This window comes from Ptychodera flava, chromosome 1 (assembly GCF_041260155.1).
Source record: "Ptychodera flava strain L36383 chromosome 1, AS_Pfla_20210202, whole genome shotgun sequence".
In the NCBI taxonomy this organism is placed as follows: Eukaryota; Metazoa; Hemichordata; class Enteropneusta; family Ptychoderidae; genus Ptychodera; species Ptychodera flava.
In genome coordinates, this window is record NC_091928.1 from 44,685,121 (window position 1) to 44,710,354 (window position 25,234).

At 38.8% G+C, this 25,234-nt stretch overlaps 1 protein-coding gene and 1 non-coding gene across 5 annotated transcripts in view; one reads left to right on the top strand and one right to left on the bottom strand.

The window, feature by feature from the left end:
- The first annotated feature begins 69 nt into the window (after positions 1–69).
- Positions 70–25,234, top strand: part of LOC139138967 (activating molecule in BECN1-regulated autophagy protein 1A-like) — a 75,558-nt gene continuing 50,393 nt past the window's right edge. Inside the window, exons 1-12 of one of the 4 annotated variants that reach the window (XM_070707638.1) lie at positions 70–345; positions 2,312–2,554; positions 4,327–4,499; positions 4,817–4,933; positions 6,032–6,252; positions 6,304–6,969; positions 8,542–8,722; positions 9,768–10,006; positions 12,555–12,740; positions 13,481–13,578; positions 14,395–14,591; positions 14,836–19,782. In XM_070707638.1, the coding sequence (XP_070563739.1) occupies positions 211–345; positions 2,312–2,554; positions 4,327–4,499; positions 4,817–4,933; positions 6,032–6,252; positions 6,304–6,969; positions 8,542–8,722; positions 9,768–10,006; positions 12,555–12,740; positions 13,481–13,578; positions 14,395–14,591; positions 14,836–15,346 (2,967 nt within the window). In that variant the 5' untranslated portion in view covers positions 70–210 and the 3' untranslated portion in view covers positions 15,347–19,782. Of the gene's footprint in view, positions 346–2,311; positions 2,555–4,326; positions 4,500–4,816; positions 4,934–6,031; positions 6,970–8,541; positions 8,723–9,767; positions 10,007–12,554; positions 12,741–13,480; positions 13,579–14,394; positions 14,592–14,835; positions 19,783–25,234 lie in introns of those variants that run through there. The other 3 variants (XR_011553703.1, XM_070707627.1, XM_070707646.1) reach the window with 3 other exon arrangements.
- On the bottom strand, positions 7,803–7,919 carry LOC139146505 (U5 spliceosomal RNA). Its single transcript, XR_011555257.1, has one exon. It is a non-coding gene; the product is annotated as a U5 spliceosomal RNA (small nuclear RNA).

The window sequence follows — 25,234 nt, forward strand, 5'->3', positions numbered from 1 at the left end:
TCCTTAACGCATTATGATCTGAATGCAAAGTAAAATGATTTAAAGCCTCAGGGACATTTGCACATGCGCACTCCAACTCATGGCAGCCATTTTGAACGAAAACTGCATCACATCAGTATCAGCTCTGCGATCGCTCCGGAATATCAAATAACATGCAAGCACATCTTCTGTAGCATTGCAGTAAATATTTTGCAGAGTTTGGAAATCAGCATGACGAATTCAACAACAGAAAGCTTCCTGCACAATCTCGTCAAACGGGAAGTTGGACTTTTCAATGGGCGACATCGCGTTTCCCTGGACCGTTTCGTCGAGGATAAGGCTGCTGTTTTTTCCACAGATAACAAAGTGAGTGATTGAGTTTGCTTCGACACCGCAAACAACGGTGGTATTTAACTTGCGTTCTCACCATTGCGAGAGAAGTCTATAATTAACATGTTCTTTGTAATGTGTACGTCATTCGTAGCTGCTCCCCTATTCACACAATGCTAGATTTACCAACTCAATTTCTCTTTTGGAAGTGACGACGTCGATCAAAATGTCGTATACTTGTACTCTAACTAAATCACTGCTGTCATCAGGGTTGTGTACCAAGTTCATATGACTCGCTGTTGTTTGCAGTGATTTAGATATTCTTTTAGTTATTATTTGTAGTGATTTTAGAGTAGGGCCATATAATATTTCGCATGTTTATTGTTTGTATTCATTGTGATCCACTCAACAAACACTAGTACTTTGCGTACATAATTTGATAGAGCTCCTTTAACCATTTTCATTGTTCCATTATATGATGCTACGTCATAAAAAGGTAGAATTACGTTGTTATTTCTCCTCACTGCTTCTTAAACATGAAAATGCCCAATAGGGAGCTCTAGGCATCGACCCTCGGTGGTCTGTGTTGTAGGAGAACTGTGTTATTTGACCGAGATCCAAGCATTTTCAAATTTCTGACGTGAAAAGTTTATGCATGAATAGAACTCCCAAATATTCACAACATACCAATTTGCTGTGAATATGTTTACCTTTACGCATTATATTCTAAGTCAAATTCAAATGTTGAACGATCTCAAAAAAGAGAGATTTCTCTGAAATAGTTGCTTTTGTTGCCAAAGGTCAACACAACTGCAGAATCAAACAACATCCTGTGTATAATCCTGTGGGCAAACAATGTATGATATGCCCCTGTAAAAAGTGCCCTGGGTGTGACATGCCTGCATAGTGGGTGTCTATAGTATGATCTGTGGCAGATGTGAAATGTAGAAACCAGCCACATGTGCACATTTGAGAAAACTACACACTCTTGTACTGCTGTTCCCCGACACTTCGCACCAAAACCACTTCGCACCATACCATCTCGTCCCATACCATTTCGCACCAAAACCACTTCACACAAAAACAACCTCGTACCAAAACCACTTCGCCCCAAAAGTCACGTCGCCCCAAACCATTTCGCCCCCAAAACAATGCCACTTTGCCCCAAACTTATCGCCAACCGGTAAAGCTGAAAATAACCAACCACTGCCATCGAAGTTTTCATCACATTTCTATCATCCCAGGACTGAAATCTTGAAATTGTACACATTTCGAGAAAATGACATGGTGCAAATCCGCGCACGGCACCTGAGTTGTAGCATTGAGTAGTTTGCGTGTTTCTTTTTCTTTTTCTACCGTTTATGGTTTCATGCAACAATAAATGTTTCGTGGTAGCCAAAATGTCTTGACACATTAATGCTTCCAAGTTGCATGTAAAAACAACGTTATGATACGTCGTGGCATCGTTGTTTTAGGACGAGTTGATGGCGCGATACTTTGGGCGAAGTGGTTTAAGTACGAGGTGGTACTTGGGGCGAAGTGGCGTTGGACGAGGTAGTACTTGGGACGAGGTGGTTTTGGTGCGAAATGGTTTTGGGGCGAAGATGTGTGGGGCGAACTGGTTTTGGTGCGAAGTGTCTGGACCCCTTGTACTGCAACCAATTAAGATTTTAATAAAGAGGTTGTATTACACTGCGCCACCTACAATGTACTTCTCGTACGTTCCCGAATTAGATCACAAACTTCAATATTGAAAATAACCCCCAAAATGTCAATTTTTGATTGATATGGAAGACAATTCTATTGCAATTTATCCACTTTACGTCAGGAAGTAGTGTGTCAATGGCCACATAAAATGTACACGTTATGAGGGCATGTTTAATTAAGTTTTACATATATGCACATTCATAATTTCCATCTCCCCTTATGCAATCCATATGTGTATAAATATTGTCCATTTTTCGAAGATACATGTTATCTATTATTGTATCTTCCATTTCAGCCATGTGAACTTGCAGGTCAGCCAAGAGCAACATTCCTGATGTCCTTCAGTCCAGATGGCAACCTCATGGCATCCAACCATGGGGACCATAACGTTCATGTCACTGATGTCAGAACAGGAGAGAATACTCACACATTGATTGGACATCCCAGAACGCCATGGTGCGTCAGCTTTCACCCAACATCCAATGATATACTGGCATCAGGTTGTCTGGCGGGTGAAGTAAGGATTTGGGATCTGCATGTGAGTAGTAAATTCCAATCACACAGGGGTTTTTGAAGTCTGTCCCCACTGACACCTTTCAAATCACAGTCCCTTGTGGTACGGTACAAGGCCTTGTCAGCTTTGGAATGCATTAGAAAAGTATGAAGCTGGGAATGACTGCTATGTGCACATATAAAAGAGTTTGGAGAAGGATTTCCCTCACAAAAAGCCATGTTTTCAATAAACCAGCATTGATGTCTTCCAGTGCATCTCTGAATTCATACCTGCTATCGTCTTTGCAGGGATCACTTTGGGGAGCGATAACGCGATATTCACGCTCAAAAATCAGAAAAGTCGCATTCAGAAAAATCAATTGGGCAAAAAAGTTGCGCCGATAATGCAAATGGCTCGTACGTTATACATTTACGCGATCTAAATTCATCGGTTAAATATTTGGCAGGTTTTTAGTACAGAATCACTCACTGTATCGCCGTAGAGAGCGCTATAATTACGCTAGAAAAACTTTCAAACAGCGTTTGTGATTGGTTGCCAACAGGAAGTTTTGCGTTAATTGACAAATCATTGAAATCGATACAGCAAGTGTTCATTGCTGATGTACAGCGTGTTGTCGTCGCTCAAAATGGCGCTTTCAAAGGAATTCGTGTTCAGTACGAATGCACTATTCTGGACTACTGTACTTCCGTTACTCCCGCACTAGAAAGTATGGATTGGATCGCCTCCGATACAACTTCACTCAGTGTGACAGTTTTCGGACAGGGTAGTGAATTTCACCCAAAGTCGTTTCATAAATGACGAGCACTACGAAATCTTATTGTCATACCTTTCGAAACTTTATTGTGTTTATCTTCAAATTGTTAACACCGACAGAAGTTGCATTTAGGGGGTCAAAGTTGCCAAATTTTTTACCCATGTTGAGTGCGGAGTAATCGGACTGCTATCGCAGTAATCGGACGTTGTATTTGGAATATGATTATAGGGGCTAAATACTGATATTTTGAAACTTCAAACCCCGATTTTAATTTCGATGTTTTTAGAAAACTATATGGAAATATTTCTTGATAATTAGTTACGTTTAATCCATGGACGACGCAACTATATTTCGACGTGTATAGCGCTTAGATATCGGACACGGGCTGTCTCTGTGTGTTGCGTTCAACACCTTGTATCGTACGGTGTGGCTAACTTCGCCAAATTTGTAGCGCAAGAAATAGCTTCTACCAAAAAAAAAAACCTATCCAAAACGGGACGGCAGGGTCACCTGACTTAATATGCGGTAGCATGACTTGTAAAATGCTATCAATACAGAGCGAAGTGAGTACAACGAACAGCATGTCATTAAATGTCCGAAAACTGAGGACGTCCAAAAACTGTCACACTGAATGCATTGTTATGCAAATTAACCAATATGTAGAAAATCAGGGAAAGTTAGGTTCCCACAGACTTTGAAATTCTCCCACAGTTTTTTTTCATGTGGGATTTTATCTCATGCAGTTCTTGAGCCAGGGTAATCCCTGTCTTTGAGTCAAAAATGATTTCTGTGCATTTTTGGGTGCAACTTCTGATGGGACTCTTGCTTTCAACATGAAATGTGCACTTTCTTACAACAGCAGTTGGTGCCATTTGAATGCAGTGGTGCTGTGATTGGCTATCCCCTTCCATACCCTAAAGTTAAATGTTTCAAATGATCGTGGACTGACAGTAGCTAGAGAGCCATGCTGTCAATAGGTAGCCATGTTATATTCATATTATATTTTCCTCATCTGTCTTGCGTGTGCTACTCTCATTTCCAGGGTGGCAGTGAAAGCTGGAAGGCAGACACCGATGCTGCCATTGCATCTCTGGCATTTCATCCAACAGATCAAGTCTTGGCAATCGCAACGGATGACAGACTTTATCTGTGGGACTGGGGTCTTCCCACTCCATTCACGTATGTGAAGACTGCCAATCCAAAGGAGAAGATTAGGTTGGTAGTTTGTACTTTTATCCAACCATAGCATTTCAATTCTAAAATGATTTCTATTATCCACCATGACATCAATGCTTTTTGGTACATGTCTATGTTTATACCAGATCATAAATGTTCCAGGTGACAACATGACCAGCAAAAAAAAACACCACTCAACAACTGCTGTAAGTCAAAACTTAAAAGGCTGTCTCAACGATGCTACTTTTAACTGGTAACAACAGTCTTTCTGAAAATTACTACTCCTTGGATATCAAACTAACTGGCTGTAGCTGACTTTGTGAATCACTCTTTCTGGCTTCTTTATATTTTTACAGATTAGTAAAATTTGATCCAATCGGACACTACTTACTAACTGGAATCTCCAACATCATTAATGGTGACAGTGATGATGAACTTGACCTTTCCCTCCCATCTTCAAGTTTGCATCCAAGGTAAGGAACTCTTTGCAGGTAGTGAGTAATATTAAAGGGTTTTAGGTTCCTTTTTGATGCCAACCCTGCAGCTGTCAATGTTTGACCCTCAAACTGTGAATGGACTGTCCAACAAATGAGAAAAAAGGATGTTTCCTTATTTGGCTCTCTCAGAAGCTGACATTTCAAAACTTTTTTCCAATTTGGAGCAGGTGTGCTCTGAAGGCATTTACCAGAAGCAAGTCATCACACTACATTTCTAAACCGTACACTGACTTGGTAAAGGAAACTTCAGTATTCCCTAGCTCAGATTACATTTGTGCCTTTACCATGTGCAAGTTTTGGAAATTAAAATTTTGAGGACAATAAAAATATAAACTTCATTAGTCCTTTACCTGCCACACAGTATCACTTCCCCATCTGCTGAGTCAGTAAAAAGCGGTTTTGAGCCAAAACCATATGTAATTTCACCCACTTGGCTTGGTCAGTTATAGCAGCTTTAGTCTGTAAAAATTATGTTTATAGTATCTCTGTCTTCAGGGACCTTCAAGTCTTTAAGTTTTTGTCAAAATGTACCATATGGGACATGTTTTGCTTCACTAGTTTTAACCAACTTGACCTGATAATGAAATATAAACTTAGCAGGAAAAGAGTTTAAAAAGTCATTCTTTTCATTGATATTTTGAGATCAATTCGTGATTGACTGTTGGCATGAAAATAAAATATTTAGACGCCGTTACAAAAAAGTGCTTTTAGAAAAAAGTTTGTTTTAGAGTACATGAAAATCATACACTACAGATTTTACACTATAGAGTTTCACCAGACATTCATGTAATCTAATCATACAGTTTGTCGACAATACTTGCAATTTTCATTAAAGATTTGATAGACCACATATTGAATATAGTTATCCTTGCAACTTCCCTTTTCTATAAACAGATCCACACTTGCTATTTAAAGCAATACTTTTGGACCAAACCATGTTAAATTTATGAAAAGGGTTATGAAAAGGCAAATACTGGCAAAAGATGAGTACAAACACCAATGTCATTCTCGTTCAGGGGTCATTTTATAGTTTCGGTCACTCTTATTCTCTAATGTAATTTATTTGTCTGACAGTGATGCACAAGAAAGAAATGTGGTCCCCTTTTCAAGCTATGATCATCGTCTTGTAAGGAGACTTAGACAGCAACTTATAAGACAGTCAGATTCTTACAACAATCCTCAAGATGTTGCAGATGCCGTTTTCACGAATCCAAACAATTTGGATGTGCATTCTCCCAACAGAGAAGAGAGTGGGTCAAACAACCAGCCGGGGAGCTCACACATATCTGCCATGCCTCATCCAATGAGAAACCAGGACTCGGCTTTGTCAGGGACGTCTGCCATGCCTCATCCAATGAGAAACCAGGACTCGGCTTTGTCGGGGACGTCTGACACGATAAGTCAGAATATGCAAAGTTTGCCAGGTGAGACAGCTTCAAGTCAGGCAGCGGGCGGCCGGAACGATTCCTCCACGAGTGACTTTGAAGGATTCAGAATGAACCTTGCAGCAGCTTTACTGCACAGTACAGCACAGGTGTCCATGAATGTACCATCCAACAGTAACAGGCAACCTTCAAACACAGAGCCGGGTTTTCTCAATCCTTCAAGCAATAGCAACATCCTTCACCATTCGCCGGTGACAACACGAAGGCGGTTATTTAACCCATCGGCAATCAGGGTCAGCGTTGAAAGCGACCCAGCAAACAGCCTGTCTGCGGACGTGCCACAGCCTGATGGCCAATCATCATCGTCGAACAGTGACAGTGACAGCCCACCAGGGCCACCTTATATTTCACAAATATCACAACAGCATGCTGACATAGCACTGGCTTCATTGTTGCCGGAGGGCGACAGACCGTATTCAAATTTGAGCGTTCGCAGAATGAACTCCTCTATAATTTTGTCCAGGAGTAGAAGCGGATCAAGCGTGGCACTGCCGAGGGGTCGCCTTGAATTCTCAGGTACAAATAACGAACCAGCTTCGCAAGATTCCCATCGTTTTGCAAATCCAGGTAAGCAGCTTATGTTGTATGCTTTTACAGCATATGCTTTATTGAGGATGTTCATCTTGTATGTATGAGCCTTGTTTCAACTATAGATGACAGTTTAGCAAATACCAGATACTCAATTTCCTTAAAAACTTTATTTATTTATATATTTATTTCTTTATTTATTTGTCTATTTACTAATGTGGTAATTATAACAAAGACCAGATCCCATTTTGCTGTATTCCTTAACAAATTATATATTTACTTGTTTGTTTATGCAAAGTGTATTATTCAGCATGGTGTGAATATGCAAATCATAAAGACTCCCTATCAATGACAAATTTTCATTTACCCTAAGTGTCTACACATCTGTTTAGCTCCAACATGTAGTTTGTACATTCATGTATATGTGAGAGCTCATACAATGGTTTGGTGCAAGTGACCATGAAAATGTGAAAATGGTTAAAACTCAAAAATATAAATATTCTGGTCAGTTTGCTTTGACATGTTTTCTTCATTCCTTAAAATTTTCAGATCTGTATAGATTTTTTAAAATGAAGTCAAAAAACATCATTTTTAGGATATTTTCATCATCTTTAGTTTTGGTTCTGCTGAAATTATCCAGTGGCAACCATATACTGGTTAGCCACTAGAGAGATACATGCGTATGATTTACATGTGCTCTTAATATAATTCAAGTTGAGTGTGAGCTCAGCAGGACTTTTTGTTATTGACATTTTCATATTGGCAATTTTAAAACCATAGGGGCAGGCCTGCCTGATTATATTGCCTGCAACAGGGGCAGACTGAGGTATCATCTGTTATTTACACTTATTTCTTACCTTTGGTTTATTATCACCCCACTGTGAAGCAGGGTTTTCAAAAATTCTTATAGACTCATAAGTTGTTCTTCTGCACGGAAATCTTTAGTAAAAGGCGAAAGATTTATGCGAGATGCAGAAAAACCAGAGTGAAAGATAGGCGTCATGCTGCAGGTGATAGTATCTGAACTGGTGAAACTTTTGTGAAGGTTTCTCAAGCTACCAAAAGACAATTTGTGAATTTGTATTTCCTCAGATGAATTTTCATGTCTATATTATAAATATTGTCATATGAGTGCAAAATTTTATTTCCCTTTGAATGTTTCTAAGTCGATAAATCAGAAAAATCACCGTAAAATGAGGAATTTGCATCTTATTTCATGCTGTTGACTTCTGGGTAATGAATATATTTGCATATCATTATGTTCACAATATTGTCTTGGTTTGGGTGTTCATCTGATGTTGGTCACTTAGGATTTGAGTGCTCACATTGTGGACTTGATTGTGTTTTACCATACATGTAGTTTGTCGAAAGACATGATCAACCTCTAAATTTGTTTGAAGAAAAAGAAAGAGTTTCTTCATACTCTTTCACAAAGAGTCTTTTGCTGTACTTATGAAAATTTACATCTTTTGAATGTTTTCTGATATGTCAAAGAATTACATTTTTTCTATGAAATGATATTACATTGGGTCAAGTTCCTTCCTAAGTGAAGTTTTTAGCTTTTATGTGTAACTCCTGATAATCAAACACACCATATTCTTCAAATTACAGAGGTGTCAACTAGTCCCAGGTACACAACGAGGACATTCAGGAGGTCACCTCTGAGGTCGTCCAGGTTAAACGTGTCACAGCCTCGCCGGTCCATGTCAGATGATTCCTCTGTGTCATCTCCAGGCAGTGAGACGAGGAGAGCCAGGATGACACGATTTGGTTTCCAGAGGAGTACAGAACGGTAGGATATCAATTAATTAATTAATTAATTAATTACTTAATTGAAAATCAGTTAAACAACAGAGTCAATGGTGATGACTCAGGTGATGACTTCTGTTTACAAGCATAATATGTGAAGTGTTTTCGGTCAAGGTCGGTATTCCGGTAAATTATACTAGGCTTCCCCAATCGTGTAATAGAGGGCTTCCTATAGAGTACTCATTTAAGGTAGAATTTGCTTCGGGGACAGCTATTTTGACTCTCAAATTTGTACCATACTCTTATGTTATGGTAACATCATTACATAAGAGGACAGCAGAAATGTCAATGAGGTCCCCACACCATTTATCTGTTGTGCTAAACTATAACGAAACAGTGATGTGCTACAAAATTATTCTTCACTGTTTGCTCAAAATTCAATTCTGAATTGGGTTTGTGTAAGATTCAGTGATGTCCCTTTGCACTGAAAGACCCATCGGCTCCAAATCAAAAGTGAGGTGAAATCTTTTAAATCAAACGACATTGGCTATCTTCTTTCAAATTCATGTGAAGTACAAAATCATATCATGTGACTTTGACATAGTGCAGACCAAATCTGTTTATTCACTGAATTCATACAGTGCTTAAATTGGGGCTCATTCGTTACTCATTCAACATCCAGTCAAAAAAACAGAACACTTCTCCAAGATTTATTTTAGCCATTCCTCAGCCAATATTTGGTACATGTCCCCATTATTTTCAATGGGAAGGGATGAATCAACGTACTGGAAAGTGAAATTAAAGGGAAAAAGGAATACGCAATTGTCTAAAGTGGTACACGTTCACTCAGTGTGCACTGTAGGGGTGCTCAGACGCTGACATAGTCATCACAAATTGCTGCCACATTCATGCTTTCAAACCATTTTCAAAGTCCCAGGCAAAGACTACGTACAGCAAATATTGTATTTTTCAGAGTGATGCCAAAATCCTGAGTAAAGGCTATAGTCGTCACTCTGCCACAAGATACAAATATTGGTGACTGAAAAAATAATTTTTTTTCTCTTTTTCTGTAATCTATTGGATGAAAGGAGTCGTCTTCATCATTTTCACCACCATCATGTCAATAACCTTCACCAACATTACTCCACTAGTGTATTCGACGACACCAACCGTCCCTCACCGGCCCTCCATTCTGCGATCAACAGAGCCATAGCCGGTGCGTTTGCTGGGAACGGCGAGACCGCCGTTGCCAGTAACATCGTCAACACAACTCATAGACTGCAGTGGTGGGATTTCACCTCCTGTCAGCTCCCAAATATTTCAGATTGTAAGTCGAGCAAGACTCTTCGTTCATTATTCTGTCACAATGAAATCTGCCTGGACCAAAGTGATATTCGATGATATTAATTCTCTAAGCCATTCACCCCTCTTCCATGAAGGTGGATGCAACCAAAAAATTGGGAAGGGAAATGGTGTCATACTAAGAAAGGATTGAAGTCTTCCCTCAAAAAACACTGGAAAAAATACCATTGATAAAGTTAAATGCATTAAAAGACCAGTGAAACAGTAGGGTTTTTCACAAGGGGATATTTAGGGGTGGTCTATTTATAGTATGTTAATAACTATACAGAAGAATACATTTTACAACCAAAAAACATGAAGCTGTGGAGAACACTGAACTGAAACATAATTTCAGGTCCTTTGATCAATTGTCCAGGCAGATTTTCTTTATATCAGCACATAAGTTTCAATATTTCATTTATTGTCATCTTAGTTTGAGAAAAATAGAGCCATTTTATATAAACATGATAAATCATATCAAACATAATTTCATCATTGACATATCAATTAAACATCTCATTATTTAGAATTTTATTGAATGAGCAACACAATGCTATCAAAGTCTGCTGCCTCTCCACTTTAATGCGCAAAATATGTAAAATAAAAATATGTAAATAAAGTATCTTGTCATTTATTCTTATTGTATCGCCATCTAAAGCATCTATAGACAATCTTTATACAGCATAATATGCAAATCACCATCCATTACACATGTACATGTATATATCATTTAATCTTAAAATGCACCTGATAGGCTTAAAAGAATAAACAACTTCTTCCTTGTAATCACTATTTCTACTGTTTTAGATTTTTGATTTTATGTACTTCTCTCTAGAGATACATGTCTGCGAAAATATTACTTTGCTCAACTTTGCTAAAAACAAACTGGTATGCTCATGATTGTGTCAAGTATAGTCTGTTGTTCTTTTGTATGTTCTCATTTTAAAGAGTCAGGAGCTTTAACCCTTTCACCCCCAGTTCCCTGTATACAGGTCCAACTTTACCGTAGAAAACAATGGATTTGGGACAAACCATGGTGGTGAAAGGGTTAAAGTTTTGATGATTATTTCACCATTTTTGTTTGCTATGTCAATCACAAGCTCTTGATTGCTCTCCAAAGCATTTCTGAACACCAACTATTAGCTTGTCAGCATGGTATCTATACATGTAAAAAGCCATGCTGTGGTCTACGCTTGAATTTTAGCACATACAAGAATTCACTGCTCAACCAAAACAGCGCAGTCTACACATGCACAGGCTGAGGTGACAAGCTGAATACTGTGTCTCTCAACATGCTGTGGAGAGTAGTACAAGCAAATGTGGTTTACATGCAAATAAAAAAAAATGGTGAAAAATCAAAGTTGCAGTTGCAGGCCCTTTTACCAAGATACAAAAGGAACTGTTTATATCACAAGACTTTGGCATGGTGATGTAAGAGAAAGGTGTGCATGTGTGTCAAGTGCCTGTGTGCCATGTATCCATAGGAGTAGATAAACACAAATACAGGGGATATACCGTACTCGTCCGAGTATAAGCCCCCGGTTTGGCAACACTAAACAGCCGTAAAACTAGGGGAGGGGCTTATACTCGAGCAACCCCATGTTATCTGCTGTGGACGCTTAATTTATGCTAATTTTATGCACGATTTTTTTCAACACCACTCGATCATTCTATCGTTTTCAAAATCGACTTACACATCCAAGGAAATTGATTTTACAATCTCTGAATACAGAAGTGACATTTTGGTGAAATTTCAGCGTCGAAAAAAAACCCAAACTTGAAACAAAGACGTCATGTATGCTGCTGATCAACAGTAATGTGAACAGGCATGCATTGTCTACACAGAACGGCAGCTCAATATTCCGGTATCAAACTGTCTACATCTTGTGAAAACAACAACACTAAGCAGTGAAAATTGTAATAGTTACCAGGAAAAGTCTTCACAAATGAAAGGATAATTGCTTCAAACAAAAGAAACGGCTTGTTTAGAGAATGAAAACATCGTGGCTGTGAATGAAAATAAACAATGGCTGACGTGAGTGAGACTATTCTATTTAGGAGACGGGGGTGAACAGGGTCAAAGAATCAAGATAGTAGTGGGAAAACGTGTCATTTTCCGTACGATGCTGTCAAGGAAACTCCAGTTTCCCATTGTTTTAACATCTTTTAATAGTTTCTTTATTATCTAAAAGTAATTTTACCAAGTTAAATGACTAAATATACTCTCCTAACCTTTCTGTATTTGAGTTACACTAGGGTAGGGGCTTATACACGGATGTAATGAATTTTCTAAAATCCTCTGAAATCAGTAGGGGGGCTTATACACGAGCAGGGGCTTATACTCGGACGAGTACGGTAGTGCTATACACATTGAAGGGCCTGCCACTGATCTGCTTCTGTAGTTTCTAATTTCATTCACATGATCTGGCATTACCAACAGAAATATCCCCACTTGTTTAGCTTTCATCAGTGTTTTGAGCACATTTATTCACTGTGACAGATGTTGCTAATGTGTGTCCTGTTTTCATCTTCAGCTGATGTCAATGTGATTGTACCACATTGCAAACTTCACAATGATGCAAGCTGTGACATCTCACAAGATGGCACCATGTTGGCGGCGTTTGTGCCAAGTCACCGAGGCTTTCCAGACGATGGGATCATGGCAGTGTACTCACTACAAACATATAACTTTGGTGACTGTCTCTTTACAAAGAGTTTTGGTGAGTGTGATGAAGAGATACATGCTTTCCCAATGTCAGAGTCATTTTTACCAACTACAGTGAAGTGTATGTCACCAGACTAATTTCAAAGCAATTCACTGTGTCAGCATTTACTGCACATTATGAGTAGCACACATATCATTTGGGCAAAATTTAGTGATGGGTTATACACAGAATGCACATGGACCATGGTGCAAACAAAATGACATATAAATACCAGTATTTCTACACACGTTTGTACAAGTGTGTTTGTTTGTGCCAATATCACGTGATCCCTTGGGCGTGATGAGTCTACTGAACACAATGCGTCCATTGATCCGCTTTCACAAAGTCCTACTTTCAAGACTGAAAGAAGTAAAATGTTAGCAGGGGGTTTCATTAAGAGCCGGCAGCTGGCGAAATTGACCGGTAACTCTCACGATTTTTCCACCTGCTTTTTTAGAAAATTGATACCCTTTAATTGCTAAAATATTTTTTACCGTCTGAAATGGTTTTAACACATATGACAAGCAAATAATTCAGCTTGTTTAATGTGAAACAAAGTTTAGCAGACCCCCTTCCCAAACCCACCCCCTACCCGGGAGGGGTACTTTAAATGACAGAATGGTTTGTACATGAAAACTCGCCTATCATATAAAAATCATGATTCAGATTGTCAAACGAAGGATGGTGTAGCGTAAAGACAAGCTTATACGGATGTTGAATGACCAACTGATAACTGTGTTGTTACCATATTGTAGGTCCTAATGCCATATCTGTGAGTATATCACCAGCCAACAATTACGTCATGGTGGGACTGGCTTCAAGGCGTCTGCACTGGCATGTGACATCAAAACAGGTACGGTGGTACAAAGTGGCAAGTGCTGTCATGTGATGTGTTTTGTCAGTTGAGAAAGTTCTGAAAATTTCTGCACTGTAGCCCTGTGTTTGTACATGTGATGTGATAAACTTCCTCTGTTGAATTCCGTTGTGTTGGTATTACACCATGTTGTGAGAGAGACACTTCATTTTTCACATGCTTTTTGATCTTTTTAGTCTTTCTGATGAAAATAATTTTACAACATGTTCACCACCATGGTTTGGCCCAAACGCATCCATATCAATGGTGCCTGTGGACCAATTTATAAGGAAGATCGGGTGAACATAAAGGAAATATTCCATGCATTGCTGTTGCTGCTGAAATCGCCAATATTTATTTATTAGAGCTTTGTGTCATCTTTCCTTCTTTAAGAAATGTCCTGGAAGTATGAAATGATTATCAGTCATCTCGTTACATTGTATTGAAATGTGTTAATTCTGACATATAGAGCCGTTTTCGACAAAGATGGCCTCATGAGGGTGTCACTGTCAAACCCCAAACCCTTAGATTCACCATGACATGAAGAAATTCTGGTAATCACATGTACAAATGTGAAGAAACTTTCACAGAACTTGTACAAAATGTACCGGTATGCCATATGGTCGTGTTCTGTACATAGTCTGTTTGTCCTCATGAAGATTTGCAATATTTGGAAACTTCAGTACTTTTTCCACCTGACAGTACATAGTCTGGCATTACAGACTTACCACTGTGAAAAAAAACTGAGTCATTAATTAACAGCATTAGGCTATGTTAACTAAATACTATAGAATAAATATATCCCTGATTTTTCAGATGGTGGCACAGATTTTCCGGTTGCGTGAGGCATATGCCGGAGAGGATTCCTGCCAACACATCCAGAATGTCATGCACCCATGCGACGTGGAGCGTAGAACACACATCAGTGTCAACTCAGCCAAGTGGTTACCCTTCCCAGGGGGAGGTGTTGTCTATGGGACCAACAGAGGGGACTTGCATGTATGCAGAATCAGGTAGGGTCCTTTGGATACAAATGTAACTCTTTCACCCCATTTCCCTCTTTAGAGATCCAAAATATCATAAAAAACAATGGAATTGGTTCAAACGACTTTGGTGAAGGGTTAATTTAACCTTCTCACCACCATGGTTTGAGTCAAACTTATTATTATCAGTGGTGAGTCTGGATCTGGTTGACAAAGTGTGGATTAAAAGAGGAATTCAAATCAATTATCTTTTGTTTTGTTTTTTATGACACAGGCTTCCGCCAATTCCTGAAGATCCACCTCGCGTGTGCGTAGATAACTCAAGAACACCACCTCGGCATTTCCACACTCACAGTGACAACATGTATGCTAGGCGGAACATAGACACTGTAGGACGTGTGAGGGACTATCAGATGCTGGGTGTGGTTGGCCTGGGGCTCACCCTGCCTCCGGAGACCAACTCTACCTCCACTCAGACTCCCTCTGTACAGGTACAGAGTGCCAGTACACAGACCGACAGCACTGATAGCAGTGTGGACAATGAGACACCTAGCGTCATACACGATGACAGCACTGCTGACACACAGGGTGATAGAGCTGCCTCTAGGGCAGGTAGTGGTGACGCTTCAGGGAACGGACTTCACAACACAGATGGGAATTCTTCAGCATCAGGGAGCAGCTACAGTGACGCATCAGTACCTACAATGTACGACTCTAGCAGTGACACATCAGGGAACAGAACAGATGATGATGTGATAGACATGAACTCCGACTCAGATAGCTGAAATATTGTGTGGCCACCATCTTGCCAAACCACCTATGAGAAAAAACTTTTAATATTTTTATTGAACTTCAGAAATATTTACAGAGGTAAAAATCCAACTGATGGATACTAAAGAGACTTTATCAGCATTTTCTGTTTTGCTGAAGGAAGTGTGTGGATAGATTTTGTTGTATGTATGTAGCATGTGATACATAGGAATGCTGCATGTCTTTTCCTTTTGCAAGTCTTGTGAAGTGCATTTGTATGATCTCTTCATTCTGCCTTTGGGCAGACATCAATTTAAGGTAATATGCACCTCGAAAGTGAAAGACTTAAACTTTTGCTCAAACTTTCCTCAGTGAAACCTTCAACCATTCTCTTACCAAAGCAAGAATAAAAATCAGACTTTGGTACTAGAGAGACAATTAACTTGTGGTTTTCTCGATATTTGAAATTCAAAATGGCCGCCATCCCTGTGTTAACTCTATGAGAAAAAATAAAATTTTCTATTTTCGAAAAACTAAGAAGGTGAAAACTTTTCTTTCGCCAAGAGCTTCAAAATGAGCCCCCACAAGTGGTAGGTCAGAAGAAAAGTGATAAAATTTGAAGGCCTGAATTTCTGTCCCCGAGGTGCGTTCTACCTTAAGGTAGTACCGGTATGTGCCTCAAAATTGAAAGACTTAAACTTTTGCACAAACTTTCCTTAAGGAAACTAGCGACCATTCTCTTTCAAAATCAGTGATAAAAAATCAGGGTCATTGTGCAAATTTTGTTACTATGGATACAAAGTATGTAACATTTACCGACCTTTGGAATTCAAAATGGCTGCCATCCCTATGTTAACTCTGTGGGGAAAAAACGAATTTTTGATTTTCACAAAAATAAGAGAGTGAAAAGTTTATTTACTCAAAGAGAGTCAAAATGAGCCTACACAAGTGGTAGATCAGAAAAGTATTGTAACAATTTGAGTCTGAATATCTGTTCCCGAGGCACATATTACCTTAAGTCCATATGAAAGTTTTCACATTTTTGAGTAACAAAGCTTTTGAAACTTCTCTGTACACATTATTTGAATGTGTAATATCTTTAAACCAAGGCAAAGGGCATTATAATGGATACTGGAATTTCGCAAAAGTTTACTCTGGTTTACCCCTTTCCTGTCAGGTTTATCCATTGCCACGTCAGCTGTTCAAGATTGGTGAAATCATTGAAGTACGACTTGGGCACATACCGGCAGTACAGCATGTACTGTGAATGACTTGATATGGTCCTTACACTTGTAACACATGTGGCAGGCTACACCATTTAAACACTCAGAAAGTCATACAGGAAGATATTGATTTTCATTGACATCGTTGTGCAAATACATGTCAGACGTTAGCTGATAGCATGTGTTACAAGCAATTTTTGGTGTTCCGCATTTTCTGAGTTTTTACAGACCTGTGCTGAAGAGGGTATACACGGCATGTGTGCTTGACATTTGGTCAGTATCTTTATCTTCTGTGCGGAAGTTTTATTTTTCATTTTTTCATTACAATTTCAATTCCAGCAGACATCTTGTTTATCCCGATACCTTATGAGCCAGTGTCTATTTCATATCAAGAGAACTATGAGTAAATCTTAAACTGCCATTGCAGTGCACAGGGTACACACTGTCTGTGTGTTGCTAGTCTTTTTACTTGCAGGATGAAAGCAAATTGTTGCCAATATTGTCACCATGGTTTTGTTTTTCAGTGATACATCCATGTTTACTTTCAGTCTGATGAGGGACCCACATCTTCCATTGCCTAACTTTGGTACAACTGTGTAGTTACCAGTACTTAAGTGAGGCTCATTCAAACAGAATGGGGATGTATCAGTATTTGTAAGTTGTTGAGCAAGGCCTACGAATACTTCATTGATGCTAAGCTGTATAACAATTCAAAATCACCCTAGGTAGTATTTTTATATTCATTCATGATCAAAGTCACCCTAAGTCAAACTGATAACCGCAGCAATGGAGATTGAACCAGTGAAATTTTTGTTAATGTTAAACAGCTGCAAAGGTGCTACCTCCGTCCTACAATCAAGAAGAAAGTTATGAAATCCAGAAGGAATGTTCTGTGTTTACTTCATGATTGAATAGTTAAAGGGGCAGGTCAATTATCAGCTTGATCTGAATGCAAGTCATCAATGGAAAACAAAGGGCTAACACCATGTAAATACTTAAATGTCAACAAGGACAAATGTGAGAACCAGGGATCCAGGACTGCCCCTTTAAGCCATATCCAGCCAAGGTAATCTTCAACCATCAAGTTAAGTTGGTGAAAACTAGTTAAGCACAGGGTGTCTCATATTGCATTTAACAAAATGTTGAACATTGCAAGGCCCTTGAAAACAGAGATACTATAAACATGATTTCTACAGACTAAAGATGCTGTAACAAACCATGCCAACCTTTTTTTACTGACTTAGGGCAGATGGGGAAGTGATAGTCTTAGTAGGACATGGGTTAAGCATTGCCAGATAAGGAAGTGGTTGCCAGGAAATTGCATTTGTGCTGTTTTCCAAAAGTTACAATCAGCTAGATAGTCCTGTTTTAAGCATTACAGAATTGCTGAAATTAGATGGACTTGCAAAAGAACAGCCTACATGATACACCCAGTAATGTATGTACACGTATGTGATCTCAGAGGGTTCGTGTGTTTGTCATAAGATCAGGGTTATGCTATTCTGAAATATCTATTTACAAAATCTATGGGCAGCAGGCAATACATATTGATCAAAGTCATCAGAATTAAAGGCCAACAACAGTACATTTCTGTAACGAAAGCTTTGTTTTATACATGTCGAAAATCTGTATTGCTTAGTGCATTGTGTTACTTGTAGCTGTACAATACATGTACCTCTCAATTAAGGTAGTGTGCACTCTGAAATTGAAAGACTTACTGTGATCAAACTTTCCGCAAGGAAACTGTCAACCATTCTCCAAACTAAACCAGAATGAAAATCTATGGTTGTTTGTACCAGAAACACAAATTATGTAACATTTACCGGTAGTTAAAATCAAAATTGCCACCATCCCTGTGTTAACTCTATGGTGAAAAATCAATATTTTAAGTTTACCAAAATTCAGACCATGAAAAGTATTTTCTCTTAGACTACAAGCTTGAAAGTGAGGCCCCTATAAGTGATAGACCAGGAATTGTAAACATTTGAGAGTCCAAATATCTGTCCCCAGGGCACATTCTACCTTAAGAACACTCTCACTCATTATAATCTTTATACTAACCCTTTGAGTGCTGTTTCCCACCAAAATTTCAGTACAACATTTTACCAATTTTTGTGAATTTTTCTGTAATTTTTTTTTGATAATTTTGGTTCAAATGGACATCACATTTCAGTTGCTTCAGTTTTCCACCAAAATTTTGGCAAAAGTCTGAAAAAAATTGAGTGGGGTGCATTTTATAAAGGTGACAAAAAATTTGACTTCGGCGCTCAAAGGGTTAAGTGCCCAAAGCCACATTGGCTGTCGCTATTCTTGATAATTTCAAGGTCAGCAGTTGGTCAAAGAAATGATCACAATTCATAGACAAGATCAGCATTTCTAATGGCGTATATCCAATGAAGTACATTGAAAAGTTCCTGCCACAGTACATAATAGGAGTGTAAAAAGTCTGAACTGTAATTGCTATCAGTTGTATACTTACCATTGTCAGTCATATTAGGCCAACGAAATTAAATTCTTTGTTTTGCGTCCCCACCTGCCTAGGTTTTTAAGGTTTTCATGAAAAACACACACAGTGTATTTGAATAGGACATTTTAGGACATTACCGCTTAGCTTTTCTGAACTAAAAATTTTGCTACAATTTTTTATTTGCTGCAATCAAATTACACTGTGTTAATTTTCTTGTGTGTGTTTTTCAGCCGCGTAGGCTCGTACCTTTTCCCATTTAGAGTGGACGCAAAACAAAGAATTTAATTACGTTGGCCTTATTGTCATCACCTTACCATATTACAAATGTCATATACCAACACCAAATCATGTGTACAACAACTTGACCACAGAGGGCAGACTAAATGGAGAACCAGCCAATCTGATACAATGGCCAGTATGCTTATTTGCAAGGTGACGTTTTGACCATCCAAGGGGTCTTTTTGTGTTTTCGAAATTCTAGAGAGTTGACCTTCAAGATCTTACCTCAAGTGTTGTCATGTCATTGTCAGTTTATTTGTTTGCCTAATTATTAAGGTCCCTTCAGTACTCAAGTATGTGTAACGCTAAAAGAGAAGAACTTCTTATTTTCAATGATTTTATGAAGTTTTGCTGTCTTTCAAATGTGAACTTTTTCGTCACCATTTGTGTTGGAATCTGTCAGCAGATGACTAAGCTTTCAGATGAAAAACAGGGTGCAAATGTACGTTCAGTGTGTCTTGTCATAATAAAGGAAAAAGAATTTTTATTTCTTTGACAAGTAGCTTGTGTTCTGTGTAGTTTCCTGGTTAGTGATTCTGACATGTCCATAACACTGAACTCCTGGGTACTATTTCTGACATGTCCATAACACTGAACCCCTGGGTACTATTTCTGACATGGCCCTAACACTGAACCCCTGGCTACTATTTCTGACAATGTCCCTAACACTGACCCCTGGCTACTATTTCTGACAATGGCCCTAACACTGAACCCATGGGTACTATTTCTGACATGGCCCTAACACTGACCCCTGGCTACTATTTCTGACAATGGCCCTAACACTGACCCCTGGCTACTATTTCTGACAATGGCCCTAACACTGAACCCCTGGGTACTATTTCTGACAATGTCCCCAACACTGAACTCCTGGGTACTAATTCTGACAATGGCCCTAACACTGAACCCATGGGTATTAATTCTGACATGTCCATTTCACTGAACCTAAAGAATGGTTGGATTGGACATCGCTGTCTTCTACCATTTGCCAATTGTAAAGCAGAACAACTCAAACATACCAGTCTTCTCACAACCAATGCGATATTACCACTACATCAAGCAAGGTTACACATTTTGATTTCTGGATATCATAAGAGGTGGGAAATAAAGATACAATACAGTTTTCTGTCACCACTTCATGTTCATCTGAATTTAAGACACTGTGGCAAAGACAAGAGAAGGGCGGCTTATATTAATCTGTGTCGACATTCTCTTCCCATAATACCTGGTATCCGTCACCAGATTGATGAAGCTTTTTGCAGTCCGGGAATATTTTATCATCAGGATGGTCTAAAAGTTAGAGCCTGTTTAGGTGTGAATATTATAGAAATAACGGGCGACGCGCTGACCATTAACGTTTATTTGTGGGCAAGGGCGATAGGAAAGCCAAAAATTAACGGGCGAGGCTTGCCGAGTCCGTTAATTTGGCTTTCCTCGAGCCCGCGCCCATAAATAAACGTTAATGGTCAGTGCGGAGTCTGTTATTTCCATTATATTATCAACTAACCGGAGAAAACCGTCAAAATTTGCGAAAATTTTCGGAGCGAAAGAGAACTGGGCCCCGGGAACTGAGCAATACGCGACGCATAGTCACGTGCGATGTAAAATATTGGCAAATCTGGAAATATTTTCAGAAAAAAAGTATCTCAACCTGGCCCACAAGTGCTCCATTTTATTTTGTGATTGATTATGATTTACGTTTGAGCTGTAAAGTTACGATACTTTCAGTTGTTAATCTTATTATTCATATTCACGGGCATATAAACAGACCATTACTGTGCATTTGTGGTCAGTCACGTGGTTCAGCTCGACCAATCAAAATGCGACTGGCAGGGTATGGTAATATATTGACTGCATTTTCAATTATAACACCTCTCCTTGTACATAACCCTAATCAACAAAGTCCACTTGTCCACTTTACTTAATGGGGGTGGGGTGTTGGAACTGTGTGTGCCACTTTCTTGTTTACAAACAGTGTATTTCATGAATGATATATACATGCATCAAGTCAACATAGCTGCAACGTTCAAAATTACAATATTCATTGTTAACAAACATGTTTTAACTTTCACCAATGGCCAACGTACCCTATATACAGTGTTTACAGCAGTCGTAGGGATCCCTACACGAGTATATTTCCATACACATTTGTAACACTCTTTTGGGCGTACTGAGTCTGTAGAATGTACATGATCGCGTCCTTTTTATTCCGGAGTAGATTGAAGCATTACCGTAACATTATTTTATCAATTCTAATGAAAGTACACACAGTCACTATTCTTTTAAAAACAAAAACACCTACACCGGGATAAGAAGTAAAGACATTATGGCATAACTTGAATAATCAAGGAACTACAGCCACTCTACAAACCGTTTCCAAAAAACAAATGATCGAAACTTTTTTCATAATAAATTTAACTGTAATTACTGTTGAACATTCATGAATACCACTTTTGAACATCGATGTGGGGCAATGACAGGAACACCTCTTGTATCTTTATTGTCATATTCACCTAGGGCATGTTTGTGCACCTGTGCAAATTCCGAAACCAGTCGAGCTTTCAAAATGCAAGTGCTTATGGACTGTACTCTGGAACAAGATCCTGGCTATCCGTCACCACTAACTGTTTCGTTATTCTTTCAGCTTCATCCCTAAAGTTACAAGTGTTGATGATATGGCCAGCGCTCTGTCTTGATACAGCACCATCGTTTTACCAATTCTGATATCCATAGCATTCTTGAGTGAGGGGGGGGGGGGGGGGTGCCCGGAGGAGGGAGATTTCATTGATCAAATTTAAATACGCCCTCAAATTAAACCACATTGGCTTCTGTGTTTAAAGTTAAATTTACAGTTTTTTCAACACAAACAAAAAACGAGCAAGTCACTGGCAGCAAAATCAAAATCGAAGTGCTCTGTTATGGTATTCTAAATGGCTTTCCACCATAAGAACACTTACTCTCCCATGCCAGACCTAACCTGCGGTTACTCGCAGCTGGCGGAGAACGGATCAAGCGCAGACTCAGCAGGTTCATAACGGGTGATCGCCCCATGTGCTTGCTAGTCTTGCATGCGAAACTAAAGAACTCTTAGATTATATACTTTTGTTGAAGTGCACGACATTCAAATCAAACAATATGGTTATGATAAACCGCATAGTACGGAAAGACTCCATATTTACATTGCAGAGTATATCACTATATATAAATCAGTAAAATTCTTCGAATTTCTATATCAATACGGAAGGACATATCTAGAGTTTTCTCTGCTCGGCAGTATTGAAGTGCTGTACTCATTGAGTACAATGTCAATCCAACGGCACTCAGGCTAAAATATTTAAAATATTACTACCACAACGATGGATACAATTTGTTTGTAAAATTCAGCTGGGACTACCGCATGACAAAAATTAAATTCCTGAACTTCTACAGATACCTTGTTCGATGAAATTTTTAAAATAAGTTTCATAATCAAATGTGTATAAAGATTTTGGGATCATTATGTAGTTTTTTGATCAACGAAACAATGTTTTAAATTCTAAATGACTGTCAAAGTACGGCTTCGCACTATGGAAAAAAATAGGGTTTTTTTTTCATGAGAACAATATGGCAAAATTTAAATTTTATGTTTTACCGAATTTCAGAATTTTTCCACACACATTGTTGACCAGACATGATTTGCACAATTTCACAAATTAAGAAATATCTCTGCAATGCATATCATCGTAGATCAATTCGAGCATTTGCAACTGACTTAAAGGTATACAGTCACCTTTTCCAAATTTTGCCACAGTTACCATGGAAAGAGAAAATCTAACCAATCACAGATTTTAAGCGGGTGGCCGCTTTTTAAAAACAGCGCCCTCACATGGGCATTTCGAATACCAAGGAACGCCCCTTTTACCATATATGGGCATATTTAGATTACAGGTGACTGTATACCTTTAAGGTAGAATGCGCCTCAGGGACTGATATTCAGACTCTCTAACGTTAACAATTCTTTTCCAATCTACTGTGTGGGCTCATTTTAAAGCTTGGTGTAAGAAGAATTTTCACCCTCTCAGTTTTTTTTGAAAATCTAAACGTTTATTTTTCTCCTTAGAGTTAACACAGGGATGGTAGCCATTTTGAATTTCAAATATCGGTAAATCAAGAATTTGTTTCTCGAGTAATGAAATTTGCACGTGGACCCTTAATTTTTATTCTTGATTTTGAAAGAGTGTGATTGAAAGATTCCTTGAGGAAAGTTTGGATAAAAGTTTAGGTCTTTCACTTTCGAGGCGCATACTACCTTAAAGTGGTGCTGGGACAAAACTGGCACAAACAGAAGATGGTATATGCCTGTGAATGGAAACGAGTCTCTTTTGTCAGAACTGTGGTACGGGAGAAAGGAAGGTATGTAGGGTGACGATTGTGGACCATGCCTTCAGGGAGTGACTGTAGTTGGGCAGGAGTCTTCATCAGATCCATCTGGACAGTCTACGAAGCCATCACAAACCCATTGCAGCGGAACACAGTATTTATTACCACATTTGAGGCCAAAACATGGGACTGGAGCTGTAAAACAAAAGTTTGAATACATCAAGCAGACAATATTGTAAATGTAAATTAAGTTCTATGATGAGAAATAATTTGCAAAAAAAACCCCAAAAAACTAATGTAGACCTCATTAGAAATGTCTGACTTTCAAGGAATAAGCTTAATGACTACTGTAAGGTAAAACATTTTTTGTGATCTTTCACATATCTTTCCACCTAATTAAGTGACAGGGGAATCTGTATTACAAAGTGTTTTGATCAAAGATAGATTAGAAGTATAAATCTTAGACAGCATTTTGCCACATTATGCAATTAAAGGTATAAAGTCACCTGTAGTCTAAATATGCCCATATATGGTCAAAGGGGCGTTCCTTGGTATTCAAAATGCCCAAATGCTGTTAAAAAAGCGGCCACCTGCTTAAAATCTGTGATTTGTTAGATTATCTCTTTCCATGGTAACTGTGGCAAATTTGGAACAGGTGACAGTATTTACCGAAACCACGACGAATATGATACAACACCATGGCATGTAGACTGTAACCGATACGATTATTTGTCCAATGTGTAAACAGACGCCAAGACAAACATAAAACAGCGCCACTCACGTGGAAGGGTTCCATATCCACAGTCAAGTTCATCAGATCCATCTGCACAATCCCTTACCCTGTCACAAAGCCAAATCTCCGGGATACACTGATGATCACTATGGCAAAAAACTCCTGTGCCACCCATACATATCTCTACAAAAAAGATAAATATCCCAAACCACATTAGTTTATCTTACAAATACTGACGTAACATTGAAGATGCAACAAAATAATATGTATCCCTGTGTGTGATAATCTGTTTTTCCTGGTCTCCCTTAAACAGGTCCAAAATCACCATTGACATTAAAGGAGTTCGGCCAAACCACTTTGCTCGACGGGTAAATTATAGGGATACCTTATTACTGAATGTACAACGGTCTGCTGAACAGAATAGGCAAATTTTTACCAAGTCCTGCACAGACAGATTGCAGTGTCATATATGCAAGAGGCATTGGAAAGAGTAGAATGGACAACACTATGTTTCCCTTCTGGGTAAAATAGATATCCCTCCAGCTATGTAATGTCAAAGGAATCTACTGTCATAGAACTATGCAAATATTGAGAACTGAATCGGTGAAAAAGAATTTTGCAAAATATACTGGTACCATGTCTTTCCTCCACAATTAAGCACCGAGTTCCCCTTTACATACATAGAACATAGTAAAGTTACGCTACATTTGATTGGATGGGCCCAACGTAACGCACACAATGTTATCCCGCGAGACTTGCCTTGCACTTATTCAATGATATGAAACATTCCACTTACACCTTTTTAGTATAAGACGCAATGTACTATTTTAGGCTAGCGTTTCATATTACAGGGTGGGATTTTTTT